At 43.7% G+C, this 17110-nt stretch overlaps 1 protein-coding gene and 1 long non-coding RNA gene across 3 annotated transcripts in view; one reads left to right on the top strand and one right to left on the bottom strand.

Moving 5' to 3' along the window:
• LOC148663984 (uncharacterized) overlaps positions 1 to 12746 on the top strand; it is a 25229-nt gene extending 12483 nt beyond the window's left edge. The window contains exon 4 of the long non-coding RNA XR_015936455.1: positions 12627 to 12746. This is a non-coding gene — a long non-coding RNA (uncharacterized LOC148663984). The remainder of the gene's footprint in view (positions 1 to 12626) is intronic.
• LOC148663983 (E3 ubiquitin/ISG15 ligase TRIM25-like) lies at positions 3096 to 17110 on the bottom strand. Of its 2 annotated transcripts, XM_088631453.1 has the most exons (9): positions 16452 to 17110; positions 13255 to 13350; positions 12876 to 13109; positions 12592 to 12751; positions 12041 to 12100; positions 4494 to 4556; positions 4038 to 4100; positions 3445 to 3505; positions 3096 to 3159 (listed from the first exon to the last, which is right to left on the bottom strand). In XM_088631453.1, coding segments are annotated over exons 1-6 (1149 nt in total). In that variant the 5' UTR covers positions 17049 to 17110; the 3' UTR covers positions 3096 to 3159; positions 3445 to 3505; positions 4038 to 4100; positions 4494 to 4554. The 2 variants fall into 2 exon arrangements, with proteins under 2 accessions (XP_088487579.1, XP_088487580.1); XM_088631454.1 differs by lacking the exon at positions 13255 to 13350.

The raw sequence follows: 17110 nt of genomic DNA, 5'->3' as shown, positions 1-17110 counted from the left end.
AATGTATATTATGGGAGTCACACGTGAGATTTAGTGTATATACGTTTCATATTGTGCATATATACGGGGTTAAAAAGTGGAATGAGTATGATTATAAACTCGTGTGTCCTATAATCAGATAATTTTTGAACAAGCTTTGATTAGACAGGTGAAAAACAACATCAAATCCTTGTTTTTAATATATTCTCACGTCTGAATATCAGCTTCTCCCCTCTGGCCAACATTTCAGGGCTCCCATATGTAGATCCCAAATTGAAACAAATATTCATTTGTTACCCTTATTAAAACAGTTAATAGAAGTGAGTGACCAGGGTAAATAAAGGTTGGTCAGTGTAAACTGTTTATTCTGGATCAGACTTCGTCATGTGTGATATGTCATGACTTCTTATATTAAGTTTTATCTTTATATTTAGTTATACATGTGTAATAGATGCGATGTGTGTCCATAAAACGGTTTCTCCAGGGGAAAATCAAGTTGGTTTTAAAACTGTGTTTCCTTTGTAGGGTCCGTTTGCATTACATGTGTGGGGTTTTTGCCTTTTTATCATATTTCGGATGTGAATCCGTGGTATTTTTCCTGAGACAAGTTGCCTTTCTTATACGCGGAGGGATCTGCTCGTGAGATGTCCGCTCGGTCCATTTCTGAGCTCAGTATAAGGTGTAGAAAGCATGACTGTCATCATAACCCGCCTCTCACCCTGGCCCGAGCCTGAAGCATGCCCCCTAGTGCAGGGTTAGAGGTGTGGAATAATGTTGTGACTATTGCTTCATCAATAACATGCTGATTGCATGTTTCTAGATGGGTATAACAGAGGGGCTTTATTAATAATTGCTTACACTTATATAGCACTTTTCTGGACACTCTACTCAAAGCGCTGCACAGGGAATGGGGAATCCCACTACCGCCACCAATGTACAGCCCCCACCTGGATGATGTGACGGCAGCCATAGTGCGCCAGAACGCTCCCCACACAGCAGCTCTCAGTGGGGAGGAGAGCAGAGGGATGAAGCCAGTTCAGAGTGGGGGGTTATTAGGAGGCCATGATTGGTAAGGGCCAATGGGAAATTTGGCCAGGACGCCTGGGTTACACCCCTACTCTTTTCGAGAGACGCCCTGGGATTTTTAATGACCACAGAGAGTCAGGACCTCGGTTTTACGTCTCATCCGAAGGACGGCGCCTGTTTACAGTATAGTGTCCCCCGTCACTATACTGGGGTATCAGACCGCAGGGTGAGCGCCCCCCTGCTGTCCCACTAACACCTCTTCCACCTCTTATTAGCCAATGAAAAATGGTAGCTTCCTCAGAGACACCGCAGGAAGACAGGAGTTTGTGATGAAAGTTCGAGAGGGATGGCCACACCCTAGTTCGGTCTGACTCGGCTGTCAATATTTTAGCAATCACTCCTGACTCCTCTCCTGAAACACTGTCAATACTGCACGTGATCCCCCTCTCTCCCTCGCGTCCCTCTCCCACCCCGTCTCCACCTGTGTAGCTGCCCCCCCTGGGCACTCCTCCTCGCTGTGCAGGGGGGGGTCCCCGCCTCCTCGTCCTCTGGCCAGGAGCCCTCAGCCAAGAGGGTTCAGCCAGATCATCACTCCATGATCCTTTCAGTATGCTAAATTCCTGGTGTTGTTTTTTTTCTCCCCAGAAAACTGACTGTCCGCCCCACCTCTGCGCTAAGTGGACGATGAAGTCAGGTTCCAGTGTGCCTGTTGTTTACAGGTAATACTTCAGACCTCAGGGTGTCTGGGCGTTTGATATTATACAGTTGCAATGCTGAGGCCTGTGACTGTGATGCTGTAAGGCTACAGGAGTCTCTCTGGAGATCCTGAGTGATTTCCGGCATTCCTGCGGAAACACAGCCCCACCCTCCCGCAGTTTCCAGTCCGCAGAATTTCCTGGAGACGTGGTCTCGCCGATGGGCGACCCTGCCAGCTAAAGATTAGCTGAGGCAGGATGTTCTGTACGGTTCAGTTAATTAGACACGCACAGATGTTGAGCTCATCGTCCTTTTAATTGTGCCATCTATGCTAACTGTAGCCGAGATCGAACTATCAAGGTGACAGATCAATAATTTTAAATTAAATAGATGCATGATATTGCTAGCGCTGATGCAAGAGGCAAGTCAGAGGAACTGAACACAGAATGGATAGAAGTCGCAGTGAGTGAGAGAGCAATGAGCTAAATTATTTTTAATTTAAAAATAATTAAAACACTGAAGAACAGGAGACCCAGTGAGACAGAGGAGATCACAGGAAATACCTCAGTAACAAACATACTAACACACAGGACAGGAGACACAGCGAGAGAGAGGAGATCACAGAGAATCCCTCAGTTTTAAGTGCAGACAACCGGACAGGAGACAGAGTGAGGAAGAGTAAATGAAACACAGTAGGATTGATAGGAGACGGGTTATGAAGAGATGGGACACACAGAGATGGAGAGAAGGGAGGCAACAGTTGAACTCGCTGGCTGAGTTAATTGACGCTGCTGTTTCTTTGGCAGATGAAGTCGGGGTCCAGAATTTCGCTGACATGGCAGAACCGTCCCAGCTCGGTCTCCTCCCATTCCTCCAGGTCAGTGCCCCTTCAGTCAGACCCTGTGTTCGGGGAGACACACAGGGAAGTCGCACACTGTGACAAAAGGCTCCAGAGACATCGCCGAACCACAGAATAGCTCCAGAGCATTTGTGCACCTTTTGGAATTCTTCACGTATAGTGAAAGGTGAAAATAAAACCAAGAATGGGTGACGCGTCTTTACACAGAGGTGGGTGGGGAACAAGCTGCCCAGCCCAGATACAGGTGGATTAAATCATGGGTCCAATTAATCACTAACTACCAGACAGGCTTGAAAAACCGAATGGCGTTCTCTCATTATTAACCTTTCTTCAGTTCTTAGAAAACCTACACGCAGAAAAAAAAATAATTTGCATTTTTTGACTACTTCCAACGGTCAGGTCTGTGGGTATTTAAATCTGACTAGAATGTGTATTGTTCAAAATCTCTTGTTCACTATCAGTGTTGTTGTTTTTAGTGTCATTCTCATTACTCCTGTGGGTTTTATACTGTGGTAAAGAGTTAAAAAAGTCCTCACTTTGTGCTGCTCTCGGTTTGTTGACAGTGGCGTACTCCACATCACTGTTGGGTAGTGTGATGTCTGTAGAGAACAGGATACGGGTCAATACTTATGTTAACTTATACTATACAGGATAAGACTTATATTAACACCATACTGAACAACAGGACTCACTGTTCACACGCGTATTGACACTGTTCAGACGACAGGACTCACTGTTCACGCTTGTATTCACGCTGTACACAACAGCAGGACTCACTATTATTACAAATGTTCACACTTGTGTTAAAACTGGACAGAGCAGCAAGAAGTTATCATGATGTTTTATTTCTGCTAGTTTAATAGATAGAAGTAAAAGATCCTCACTTTGTGCGGCTCGGGGTTTGTTGACTGGAGTATTCAACAGCAATATCTGTCTGTGTTAATTCTGCAAAGAATAAAACACATGTTCTCACCCGTTAACACTGTGCAGAGCAAGAGGGAATTCAATGAGTTAACACTGTACAGAACAGGACTCACTGTTCACACTCATATTGACGCTGTACTGAACAACAGGACTCATTGTTCACACTCGTATTGACACTATACTGAACAACAGGACTCACCGTTCACACTTTTATTGATACTTTTTTGATCAACAGGACTCACTGTTCACACTCCTGTCGACACTGTTCGCACTCGTATTGACACTGTACTGACCAACAGGACTCGTGTCGACACCGTTCACACTCGAATCGACGCTGCTCACACTCGTGTTGACACTTGACACTCGTATCCAGTAATGATTGCCCAACCCACCACTTAGCAGAGCTCCCGGTGGTGGGGCTGGGGTCCAGGGGCTCTGCCCCGACTTCACCTCGCACTGACCTAGCAAGCCCGCGCACCACAGGCGTCTCGCCCCCCCCCGCCGCTGCTGTTTGAGCCCTGCGAGCCCTTACACGCGAGAAGGCAAAACCTACTTCCGCCCGCGGGCCCGGGATCCTGGATCACGGAGTAGTGGAATTCCTGCGGTGCCGCGGTTCCTGAAAGAGAGAGATAACGGTCAGGGAAGCGTCGCTGAAGACGCGCGGCAGGTAGGGATAACGGTCAGGGAGGGGGCCGTGTCGGCCACCCGCAGGCCGCAGAGGCAGCAGGTACGGGATCGTTCCACGCGGCCGAGAGAGAGGGGAAAGAGACGCGACATTTCGAGTGTGGTCTTTTCCGGCTTCACGCGCCCGAAGGAGGCTCCGCGGCCGAAACGCCGCGTCTCTTTTCCTGTCCTTTCAGGGATAAACCTTGACCTGCTCCTCTGCGGGTGAAGACAAAGTCGGCGTCGCTGGGTTTTTTAAAAAACCCCGCAGAGCCACTTCATACTTCTGACGACGATGGAATGGGAATATTTACAAGTCCTGTTCTAAAAGGTCTTCGGATCTCACCGTTACCGGCTGGGAGTGGGGTTTGCGCTAGGCAGTAGTCGGAGTCCGTTTTCTCCAGGCATTCTGAAAAAACCCAAAACACAGGGTGTGAGACCGCAGTTGTGAAATGAGTTAAAAGCCGATTGTTGGCCGCCCGTTTGCTAACTGAACCAGGCTTGCTCAGGCCGGATCCATTAAAACCCACAAACTTCATGAATTGATACTTGAGCTTGCGTTGTCCTGTTCTGGGAGCGACCAGCTTTGACTTTGCTGGACCTTTTATTGACCATCATATCGGACTGCTCCAGTGAGAACTCCGCATTACAGATCTCTCAAGGTCAAACTCACAGAAGAGCCACAGTCAGACAGAGACAGGATCAGAGACATAGGGGAGAGTCAGGACGGTGAAGGAGTCCTCATGGAGGAGATCAGATACAGATGCAGCCATTCAAAATGCGCGGTAAAAACCCGCGGTACAGTAACCTACCCACAAGCCACCGCGGGGCACCGGAGGGCACCGCAGGGCAAGTGATTGGCTGGCCAAAATGACCGACAGGGGCACTCGTGGTGCATTGGTTGGTAGTGCAAAGATTTAATCATTTAATGTCTTTACTGTGCACATTTTAATCTGCTTAGTTTTGAATATTTATATGGATTTTACCACTAAAGGGAAATTTTAGTAGCTGAGCATAAAAAGAAGAGGAGCATAACGCATCTGAAGGTCATAAACGATATTAATTTAGGAACATAAACATTACTGTATGTATGTAAACTGTACTGTGTATGGCTGGTCTTGGTAGTTTAAAGAAAAAATACACACCAGTCTTCCATTTCTCCCTAAACATTTTAAGCATGAAAGTTTTATGAAACGGTACCCAAATATGCGATTGCTGTATAGAATGAATTTTAATTTTTAAAAATTATTTAACACGAAAATTAAGCTGTTTACATCTTCCGCCTGAGAACAGTCACCCGTTGCTACCCAACGCAGAAACACAGCCACTAACTAGCAAAGAGAGGACATTAGCTAGCCAATATGATAAAGAAATAAATGATTATTTTGTTTATTTCTTTTGCACATTTATTTGAACATTTCCATCGATTGTACAAGCACTTGGAAACTGTCCAATCCCTAGTTCATCAGGCATTTTACCGGTCTGGCGCCGGTCTGTGTCTTCCAGGATATAATGCCAGCGAACTCTTGTTTTTATGTCCACTATAACAGACAATCTCCTTTGCTTTTAACCGAGCGTTTAATAATTTCCTAAAATGAAAATGATTTACTTTATTTCCCTCACGGGATCAATAAAAGTTTCTATCATCTGTCTAAACTATGGGACAGAATTCTGGGGTCTCCCCATACCAGAGATTATGGTAGGGCTTCAGAATGGTGATTGGCTGACACCATCTGACACCCCTCTGATTGGAGAAAAAAGACGTGCTGGTTTGCTATACATACTGTACCAGGAAGAGGATTTCTTTCTATTCAAAACGTGTATTTTTAAAGTTTAAGAAGTTAAAACCTTACAGCGTACACAGATTTCTAAACTGATCAGGATCGTTATCTTTGTCTTATGCATAATAATGTTCACCACTCTGTCCAGCAAATTAATAATAAACTTTATTTTATATAGCGTTTTAAACGAATAAGTAATTAGATTGCTCATAAACCTAATCACTGCTTTTTCTTTTTATTTAGGCTCAGATTTCAACTATAGATCGTATTATTAATAACCATAATAACAACCAACCAACAAAAACAACCATATAAACATAATACCAACCAAAAACATAGATAACAACCACAATACAAAATCAAATAATCAAACCATTTTACTCTCGCAAAGTCCTCCAATTATCATAATCACGCCCCTTATGCAAAACCAAACCTTCCTTCCATCCCAGTTTATCCTGTTTATCATAAACAAAATCCACCTCAATTTTCAACATAAAGCATTACACAAAATCAATACCTCAACACTCCATACTCAACAACGATAATTCACAAACAGCCAGAACATGTAACTACACATTCCCAAACAGACCTAATTTCCATAGCCCCGCCCCTTATGCAAAACCAACATCCCTCCCCTGTTCTCTCTCTCCCCTGGCGGTTGTAATTGTTTTTATTTTCAAATAAATTTTAGCAAAGTCATGTATTTTAAAAATCTTAAGATTTTTATATTTATGTCTTTATTTAGTGGTTTCATTAGTGACAAAGGCTAAACTTTCTTGGAAAAATGTCTTTTATGTAAACCATGTTTGCTATTAATTCATTCAGGGCTAAAATATGTTCATTGTCTTCTAATGAAAGAAGGGTTCCTTTTGCCGTAGTCGGGAGCCTAGCCTTTAACTAGTAAGTACTGTACTTACTGGGTTTTTGAGGGGGGGGAGGTGTCTTTCGCTGGAAATCTCGCCTCCTACTTTGAAAATACCCTTGAAACCGGTTCAATTCGTCACAGCCAGCACTCTTGCAGAGAGGGGGGTTGTATTTGCAGTGTATACAGTACACGCGTTATGCTCTTCGTTAATGTCTGTGAAGTTTTATTTAATCTCTGAGCCATACTGATTCTTCTGGAAGCCAGTTTTCGCCAGGGAGTAAAAAAAAAAAACACACTATGGTATTCTCTCCAATGCAGTGCAGTTAAAAACATACCTCTGATGCTGCTCCTAAATGAATATCGTTTATGACCATCAGAAGCTTTATGCTCCTTTTCTTTTTTCCAGTGGATTGAACAGGGAGAGGCATTTCATGATGTACTTTTCACTGATGAAACAACAGTGGCTCTGGAACAGTTTTCAACCAAGTCGTTTTATAAAAAGGAGAGATATGTACACGTTACTGAAGCTAAAAGTTTAGCCTTTGTCACTAATGTAACCACTAAATAAAGACATATAGAAATCCCTACGTTACAGACTGTATATGGCTGGTATTGGTAGTTTAAAGAAAAAATACACACCAGTATTCCACTTTCTCCCTAAACATTTTAAGCATCAGAGTCTTACATGTGGTTATTTCGGAAACGTTTGTATGTGCTCCTTCTGACCATGTTACTGTTTACTGTTACTGACCATATTAAGTTTAAGTGCCTGTGGGCACTTTTCCTGTCCGTGGGGGGTGGACCGTCTTTCATTAGAAGGTTAGTCTGTTCTACTCTGAGAATGTAGAGGGGGTGGAAAGTGCCCGCAGTCATTTAATTAGTATTAAAATTCACACTGATTCCCTTGCGAAGATACGGACATAGGAATATTCGTGCGTGGTCAAAAAATGGCATAAAAACAACAAAGTGAAGGCTGTGAAAACATTCACAATGTACTTTATACACAAAGCAAATATACCCCCCCCCTCTCTCAATTCAATTCAAGCTGCTTTATTAGCATGACAGATGGGTACAATCAGTGTTGGGTATTTACTTTGCTTTGAGATGCCACTTTTAAAGGTGATATATAAAATCAAGGCTTTAACTTGCTTTAACTCCGCAAGTCTGAGTTCTTGTGTCTGTCCTATCCGAACCCGAAAGTATTACAATATGTATCTTTATAGCAGGTGGTGTACAGCTTTTTAGTATAGATTACACTTTTCTAAAATGTATTTAAAAAATAAAAACGATTACAATCTAATCTTTCCACGTTTAAACCCAAAATAAATCTAAACGGGGAGAAAGCTATGCTGAAAGTTTATTAAGATACTTAGAAGACAAAGATATCAATTTATGTTGCATTTGTCTGATTGTGAATCAAAAAACACATATATTTAAACCCGCATTTGCGATTTAAATCAAAACGTTATTTAAATCAATATAAATGTTTATATTGTAACGCCTAGGTGACTATTCATTGTTATTAAAATGACTTAAATTCGATCATGTTGTGATATTTAGAAATATAAATTTGTTTGGTGCGAGTGAGGTTTTATTTAATCTCTGACTCAGTGATGGCCTGGCATGGTGAGGTGCGCTGGCAGCTATGTGGTGTTACGCAGTGGTGGCCTGACACGCTGAGGTGCCCTGGCAGCTGTATGATGCAGTGGTGGCCTGGCACGGTGAGGTGCGCTTGCAGCTATGTGACGCAGTGGTGGCCTGGCACGCTGAGGTGCGCTGGCAGCTGTGTGATGCAGTGGTGGTCGGGTATGTAGAGGTGCACTGGCAGCTGTGTGGTGTGACGCAGTGGTGGCCTGGCACGGTGAAGTGCGCTGGCAGCTGTGTGATGCAGTGGTGGCCTGGCACGGTGAGGTGCGCTGACAGCTGTGTGGTGTGGCGCAGTTGTGGCCTGGCACGGTGAGGTGCGCTGGCAGGTGGGTGATGCAGTGGTGGCCTGGCACCGTGAGGTGCTCTGGCAGCTGTGTGGTGTGACGCAGTGGTGGGCTGGCACGATGAAGTGCGCTGGCAGCTGTGTGGTGTGACGCAGTGGTGGCCTAGCACGGTGAGGTGCGCTGGCATATAATGAATATATTCATGTGCATCCAACACACAGTTCAACGCTAGCAACTACACAAAATCTAAAATATGAGCTCTACTTGCCACTTACAATACCAACAGTACCAGTTAACTTTAGTAGTGACATTTTCATGGATCTTTTTAACAATAAAATTTACAACATCAGACTTCAGACACAATTAAACAGGCCTCAAAAAAGTCTGGTACAAACATTTTCAGCATGGTGAAACATGGTGAACATTTCCACCACTGCGTCACACCACACAGCTGCCAGCGCACCTCACCGTGCCAGGCCACCACTGTATCACCCAGCTGCCAGCGCACCTCACCGTGCCAGGCCACCACTGCATCACACAGCTGCCAGCGCACCTCACCGTGCCAGGCCACCACTGCATCACACAGATGCCAGCGCACCTCACCGTGCCAGGCCACCACTGCATCACACAGCTGCCAGCGCACCTCACCGTGCCAGGCCACCACTGCGTCACAACACACAGCTGCCAGTGCACCTCTACATACCCGACCACCACTGCATCACACAGCTACCAGCGCACCTCACCGTGCCAGGCCACCACTGCGTCACACATATTTCAGTGCCATATATTTCATGGATATTATGGAATATAATGGATGGATATCTTAGTTATCTTTCTAGTTCACAGGTTTGCATGCATAATTTAATTTTGAAAGCCACTGAGACATCAGGTACTACTGTTGTATTTATGAAAAAGAAACAAAACAAAAAACATACTAACAACTGTGCCATCCTACTCCTTAGTTAATACATTTTATTATTCATAAACAGTTAACATTGTTAGCAAAATATTTTGAATATTTAACCCTATTTTTTCTTTAGTTTTGTATTTAACTTATTATATGATAGTCAGACTTAATGTATATTTGAACAATGAAAATATATTTTTACAAGATTTTACATTAAGCACTTAAAATTAATATGGTTAATAATAGTAAACTGTAACATGCTGTAACAAGATCGGTTAAACTGCGAAGAAAATGCTTTCAGAGAAAATGTTTCAGGTGTGAAGAACATAGATCTCCAATGCAATTTCAACCAAACCTGTTCCCACACACCCTGCCCCCACTACCATTAGAATATACACAAACATTTTAGCGTTTCATTCTGAGCAGAAGACCCTCACACCTGAAGAGTGCTGGCTGTGACGAATTAAACCGGTTTTACAGGTTTCAATCACAGACCATGTGACATGGGACTCAGTAAACTAACACACAGCGCCACCAGATTTGATAATACCTAACCAAAATCCACAATATGGAAACAGAACCTGTGTAATTGTTGATAGATGATGTACTCGTAACATTTTTTCAAGACGAACTACAACATTTAAAAAATGACTTGTATGTACTTGATATCTCTAATCAATCCACGGGTCCCAGCACAAAACGAAACTAAAACGCATACCGTTTCGCGCTTCTTATTAGTTGCTCAAAAGTAATTTGACCGTATGAAATGCATAATATAAACCTAGAAACATATACGTGAGCAGTACTTAAGCACTGTAGTATCGGTGTTAAGACATACCTCTCAAATACTGTAAATCAAGTTAAAAATATCTCAAGACCGATTCTGGTCATAATGAAACCATGTTTCGTGTATGTTTTCTTTAAAGTACCGAGACCAGCCATATACTGTATGTTTATGTTCCAAAATTAATATCGTTTATGGCCTTCACACGCGTTACAGTATGCTCCTATTCTTTTTATGCTCAGGTACTAAGATTTCCCTTCAGTGGTAAAATTAGATATGAATATTCAATACTTAAAAGGGCACAGTTAAGACATTAAATATACATATACATACTGTATACAGTACAGTTTGCATACGGTAATATGTTTATGTTACGCGATTAAAAAATAAATAAATAAAAATGAAAAGTCCAGCACCAGCTGGATTCAAACACACAATCTGCCAGTTGGTAGTCACACACCTAGACCAGTAGGCTACAAGACAGCTCACATGAACAAGCAGGCGAAACAGCCCTACACAGCCCTGCCGCAGTACACGGATATAATCATACCGTTATTAAATTCTTGAGATACGCGATTCCATATTATATTCCCTTTTAATCAAATTTTAAAAGTATGCTTGTTGACTCCAGTATCATGTTAGTTAAAGACTTCGAAGCTTACAATGTTTAGGGAGAAATGGAATACTGGTGTGTATTTTTTTCTTTAAAGTGCCGATTCCTGGAACACCCCTCTGAAGTGGTTCCATAAGAAAAGAAAGCGTTGATAAATACAAATGTCTTTTAATACACTCTTTGCTGTGCTCTTGAGGATCCTTGTGATATTTAAAGCTCTAGTTGAATGATAGGTGTCGCATTTTAAATCATTTTCGTAGTTAGAAATTATGAAACGCCCTGTTAAAAGCAAGGAAGTTTTTATGCCCGTTGAAGTAAAACAAAATGCCTGACAAAGTATGGCTTGGACAGATTCCAAGTGCTTGTACAAATGTGCTAAAGAAATTATACTTTGAGTATACAGCTTGTCCAAAGTAATCCATTATTAATACTATTAGTAATATCTTCAGTAAAGGCTTTGATGCATAAATATTTCTGATAAAGGTAGGTTGTGTACTTTTGTCCAACTGAGCAATCTTGCTTTCATAAAATATACCAACATTTTAATGACTGATGATTAACATGCTGTAATACACAGTTCAAAATTAAAGGCTCAAATGCTGTACATGAGAGGTTAAGCTCCCCCTGGCGGTTTTACAAGGCGACGCCGGATAGTTAGTCACGTGACACACATGAACCGCGTGATACCCTGGTGGGCGTGTCACGGTATGGCGCGAAATACCTCACCCATTTTGAATGGCTGCATCTGTAGGATGAAGCAAATTAAAGAGGTAGCCAGGTGGGGTTTCTACACGGCAAAAGTGCACTGGACAGGACAGAGGGCTCTGTACAGGGGCTGAAGAAAACCCAGAAAAACCTGTTCCTTAGTGCTCCTCTTCAGAAATGGACAATTGCAGTTTCAGAGCCAGGGCTGCATCCAGTGGTAACACCCAGGAGGCTTGGAGGGGCTCTTATTGTTTGAACCAGCCTCACTGACCACTTCAGGGGGGAGCTGTTGTGAAAACATACTCACAGTGTAAAAGCTCTGCTCTTGACCCGGGGTCTGGAGTCAGCAGACTGTAGACTTCAGTAACTGGGGAGACACACAGAGAAATGTCTCATCAGGGCTGCAGTAACAGAGTAACAGGAATAACAGTTGTTCTGATTCACTTGCCCTGTAGATTCTATTGTAACAGGACTGATCTACTGTACTGGGATTGTAGCTCCTATTGTAACAGGACTGATCTACTGTGCTGGAACTATAGCTGTTATTGTAAGAGGTCTGTTGTACCGTACTGAGACTGCAGCCCCTATTGTAACAGGACTGTTCTACTATACTGGGACTGTAGCTCATATTAAAACATTCCTGTCAAACTATATACAGCACAATATAACAATACAGTTACTGTCATAAAGATTTGTGAGACTAAAACTTTTAAGATATTTTACTGAGAATTTGAATCATTGACAGATAAGCTGCACTGATAAATTCAGTCACTGCACAGAAAATCCAGTAACAATATAAGAGAAAAACAGGAAATATATAAGATATTCAGAAAGACATCAGTGTGGTTCTCCACTAACCTGTCGTGGAAATCTTTATTGATTCCTTCTTGCAGATGTCCTCCAGTCGCTCTTTCAGTGCAGAGACAGCTCTCCTCACTGGCTCAGGAGAGAAGTGTGGACTGACAGGGATACTGGGTGAGTCTCCAGCTCCACGAGGGACACAGACAGACTGGAAATTCTGCAGCAGGGAAGAGGGAGGAGTTTCCAGTCAAACACAACACACATTCCTTGGGAAAAGCCAGGAGCAGCTCTGTGTGAGAGACACCCTTCCGTACTGCAGAGTCACAGAGCAGTGAAGTTACCTGGAGGAAATGGATGTGATCCTCTGTGTGTGAGAGCTGGTTCAGCTCAGCGTCTCTCCTCTTCAGCTCAGTGATCTCCTTCTCCAGTCGCTCTAGAAGTCCTTCAGCCTGACTCACGGCAGCCCTCTCTTGAGCTCTGATCAACTCTGTGACCTCAGAGCGTGTTCTCTCAATGGAGCGGATCAGCTCAGTAAAGATCCTGTCAGTGTCCTGTACTGCTGTGTGTGCAGAGCTCTGAAGGAGGAGTCACACAGTGGATTATTACACAGGAAAACACTCAAACTACATTATTCTGTACGCTGTGTTTTCTAAGGGTACTGTCCAATATCCAGCTGTGGAAATGTGTGCCAGTGTGTCCACTGCTCTGGTCAATACCTACTCTGAGTGACTCTACACCCTGTCTCAGCTCCTGCAGCTCCTTCTCTCTCTCCTGGATTCTCTGCTGGGTTTGTGTCTGTGTCACCCCCAGCTGCTTCTGTGGAGAAACAGAGACACTCAGGACATTTCTGCTGTAAAAGAATCACATCACAGAGACACCCCTTAGAGTCACCCTGGAAAATTCACACTCTGTATCCCTGATGTCTTATCCACATGAGATGTGTTTCTTGGTCCTATATGACAAGCTCCTTTTTCATGTCTAATCTACACCGGCAGCGTGTGCAGCGCAGCAGAGCACGAGCCTCCACCTCCTGCTCGAGTTTTACACCTCACACCTGGGTCTGCACATCTGTATGTGAAGTGAAATCTAAAAACACAGAAATTATATCTGAAACACAATCTAGAGACTTCAGTTTTCTTTCTAACAGCTCAATATTATGTCCTGACTGCTCTCTGCACCTCAAAACAGGATTTCAGCAGTGCTGATGAGCCCAGTAGCTGCTAGTTTCAGGATGGCCCAGGGCCAAAAGGTATACCGTGTCCCGTGTTGAAGATATAAAGTCCAGCTTTGAATTGTTTCTGCCAAAGGCTATTGTAAGGACAGTCCTAGATATGACAAACCTGGAGGGGAGACATGTGCATAGCGATAGCTGGAGGGAGGTGGTCTGGTAGACTCTCAACCATACATGGGTCTGTTGATTCTCTCTGGCATATACAGATCAAGGAATGAGGCCACCACCAGCTTATAGCATGCCGAGTCTGGTCGGGCCATTTTTCGGGCTACTATGTCAATCATTTCATATTCTCTCAAGAGCCAATCGCTTTGACAAGCGGGACACAAGACCTGCTCGACGTCAACGAGACGAACTCGCTGCACTGGAGATGTCTGGGACAAGTGGGTTGAGCGCCTGCCACTCATTTACAGTCGTGGCCCGGAAGTCACTGTGGATAAGCGCCTGGTCCCCCTCCGAGGTCGCAGTTGTCAGGACTGCCAGTCATCAGAGATCAACCCACAAACCACAAACCAGTTCCAGCAGCGGACTAATTATAACAAGCACCCCCACCGCACGTGTTAAACCATCACCAACCGCTGTACCGTTCTGCACTCAGCTCTATTTAAACCCTCTAAACTGGCTACTTGCTGCTCGCTATTGACTTCTCTCCTAGAGAGCTCCTACCTCGCTCCTTTTTTGGAAACCTCTTGTACGACTACTTTCGGCTTTTTGAACTTACCTTTGCTCTTGACCACGAACTCGCCTGTCGATTCAGATTGGACACCTGTGTTGTTTATGCCTCTACTCTCTCTCTTGTCTGCATAGGATCCTACTACTTCATCACGTGGACTCGTTACAGCTGTCCTTCCCAACAATACATGTCGAGTAAACCAGGCAAATGTGGCATAAAGATCTGGGCAGCTCTACCTCCCCAGCAGCTGCCCCCCGACAAAAGAACAGACAAAAGGAAGAGGTGCCAGCTCTGTGCCCCAAGGGGTGTAAAACCCAGCATCGTACACGACAAATATAGGCACACGCCATCATTACCCGCTGCATTCATGTGCGTGAACACACAAACACACACAAATGTCACTGTTCATTTTATCTAAAAAGCTTGTTGAATTTGTGATGTTTGCAAAATAAAGGGTCATTTGAACACAATTTGTGACTCTGTCTTTTCTTTGCAGATAACATCATATGGTCAGTTGTGACTGGAAACATAACAGAAGTAAATATGTGGCACCTTGCAAAATTTGAAATGGTTTCAAAACTAGTATCTTGGCTAAACCTTGACATAATCTAGTCTTTGATAATCACTCAACATGTTTTCCTCAGGTCTTTACTGTAGTCAAAAAAACACATAAATTGTGCTTATTTTACTCAAAAATGAGTAGCATAACTTCAGGTAAATTAGGTCTATATACCATAAGTTCCAAAAAGAAGTGCAGAACTTGTGATAATGACTAGGAATGAAGTTTTAACTTAATAAATATTTATAATTACTTAATAAACAATAAAATTGGAAACCCATTTTTGGGTGTGAACATCACCAATAGAAAGCTGTCTTTTACATGGGCTGAAGGGGTGTTAGGGTGGTAAGGAAGCACCAATGACATGCACTTGTGAGGCCAGGAGTTCCTAATCGACTTAATGCTACTTTAACGCTCTGTAACTTTGACTACTGTAATGCTCCGCTCGGTAGGGTATCTAAACCCAGACTGAACAAATTTCAGCATGTCCAGAATTTGGCAGCCAGAGTCTTCACCAGGTCTAGTGCAAGTGATCCCATTATTCCTGTCCTGGAGTCCCTGCACTGGCTTCCTATCAGGTTTCGTGTCGACTTCAAAGTCCTCATGCTCCCCTAAAAGTCTCTGCATGGCTTGACACCTCAGTACCTGCCAGAGTTACTATCATCCTACTCCCCACCTCACAACCTTCACTCTTCTAATTCTGGTCTCCTGTCTGTCCCCCAGACCAGCACTCTGGGTGACAGGGCTTCTCCTGCTGCAGCCCAGAGCTCTGGAATTCTATCCCTATGGATATCATAGAGTCACCTTCCCTGAGCTCTTTCAAATCCAGACTCACAGTCTACTATTCATTAAGAGCTTTAATTTAACTGGGTCTGTTTCTGCCCCTTTGCTTTTCTGCCGTTTTTCCAAACCCCCTTCTACTATCTCTTCTTAGCATGCATTTTTCTGCACAGTGCTTTGAGAAGCCATTTTAAAGGTACCACATAAAAATAAAGTTTTTTTTTATATTAATAATCCTATTGTGGTGAAATTAAAGAAGGACTTCATTAGCGAGGGTGCAGTCTGTTCTAGAGGTGTTGAGTGTGCTGTGCATTAATGAGGGTGCAGTATGTTCTAGAGGTGTTGAGTGTGCTGTGCATTAATGAGGGTGCAGTCTGTTCTAGAGGTGTTCAGTGTGCTGTGTAGTTGTACAGGTTCATCGGTGCTACATGAGGACAGTAAAGAGAGAAACAGTGAAGATGAGGAGGAGGAGGAGATAATGAAGAACAGACAGAAGAACAGGAGACACAACCTGTGTGGATCACAGCTGAGTACATAAGCTGGACTCAGCAGTGGAGAGATACAGCATTGCAGATACAGTAAATACAGTCCAGAGATCAGTTAGAGCCCCAAATATCCTAAATATCCATTTTACATCTTGTACTAGACACTAAATGCAGACTCAAAGTCCTCACCTGTTTCTCAGTCCTTCCTGCTGCAGCTGAGGCAGTATCATGGCCTCTGTGGTCATCCATTGCACTGAGATAACAAACACACTTCTCATCAGTACGGCAATAGACCTCACACAGTTTGTGATGAGTGGAGCAGATCTTCTCCTGCAGTTGTCCTGTGGCATCAGTCAGCTTGTGTCTCTTCAATGGAACAGCTTCATAGTGAGGCTGGAGGTGAGTCTGACAGTAAGAGGCCAGACACACCAGACAGGATTTCACAGCTCCCCTCTTTCTCCCAGTGCAGACATCACATAGCACGTCTCCAGGGCCAGCAGGACTGTTAGCAGGTGGAGGTGGAGGTGGACTGCACCCTGTCTCCTTCAGTTTCTCCACCACTTCAGCCAGGATGGTGTTTCTGTGAAGATCAGGTCTTGGAGTGAAGGTCTGTCTGCACTGGGGGCAGCTGTAGATCCCAGTCTGATCTTCCTGATCCCAGTGGTTCTTAATACAACTCATACAGTAACTGTGTCCACAGAGCAGAGTCACTGGATCCTTCAGCAAATCCAGACACACTGAACAGCTGAACTGGTCCTGAGAAACTGAAATACTGCCTTCTGCCATTTTTTTGACAAGTAAAAACTGCACAGAGAGGAGCAGTAGAGACAGAGCTGCAGTGAGTCTGT

Source organism: Lepisosteus platostomus, chromosome 5 (assembly GCF_059453375.1).
Source record: "Lepisosteus platostomus isolate fLepPlt1 chromosome 5, fLepPlt1.hap1, whole genome shotgun sequence".
Lineage (NCBI taxonomy): Eukaryota > Metazoa > Chordata > Actinopteri > Semionotiformes > Lepisosteidae > Lepisosteus > Lepisosteus platostomus.
This window is presented reverse-complemented; position numbering and strand designations above follow the sequence as displayed.

What these genes read in the sequence shown, in the direction of transcription:
- LOC148663983 (XM_088631453.1), bottom strand. Translation starts at nt 17,048, where the DNA reads ATGGCAGAAGGCAGTATTTCAGTTTCTCAGGACCAGTTCAGCTGTTCA. An exon ending in AGGGTGTAGAGTCACTCAGA is followed by an intron (nt 13,110 to 13,254) that starts GTAGGTATTGAC and finishes CTCCTCCTTCAG; the next exon opens with AGCTCTGCACACACAGCAGT. An exon ending in ATCACATCCATTTCCTCCAG is followed by an intron (nt 12,752 to 12,875) that starts GTAACTTCACTG and finishes TCCCTGCTGCAG; the next exon opens with AATTTCCAGTCTGTCTGTGT.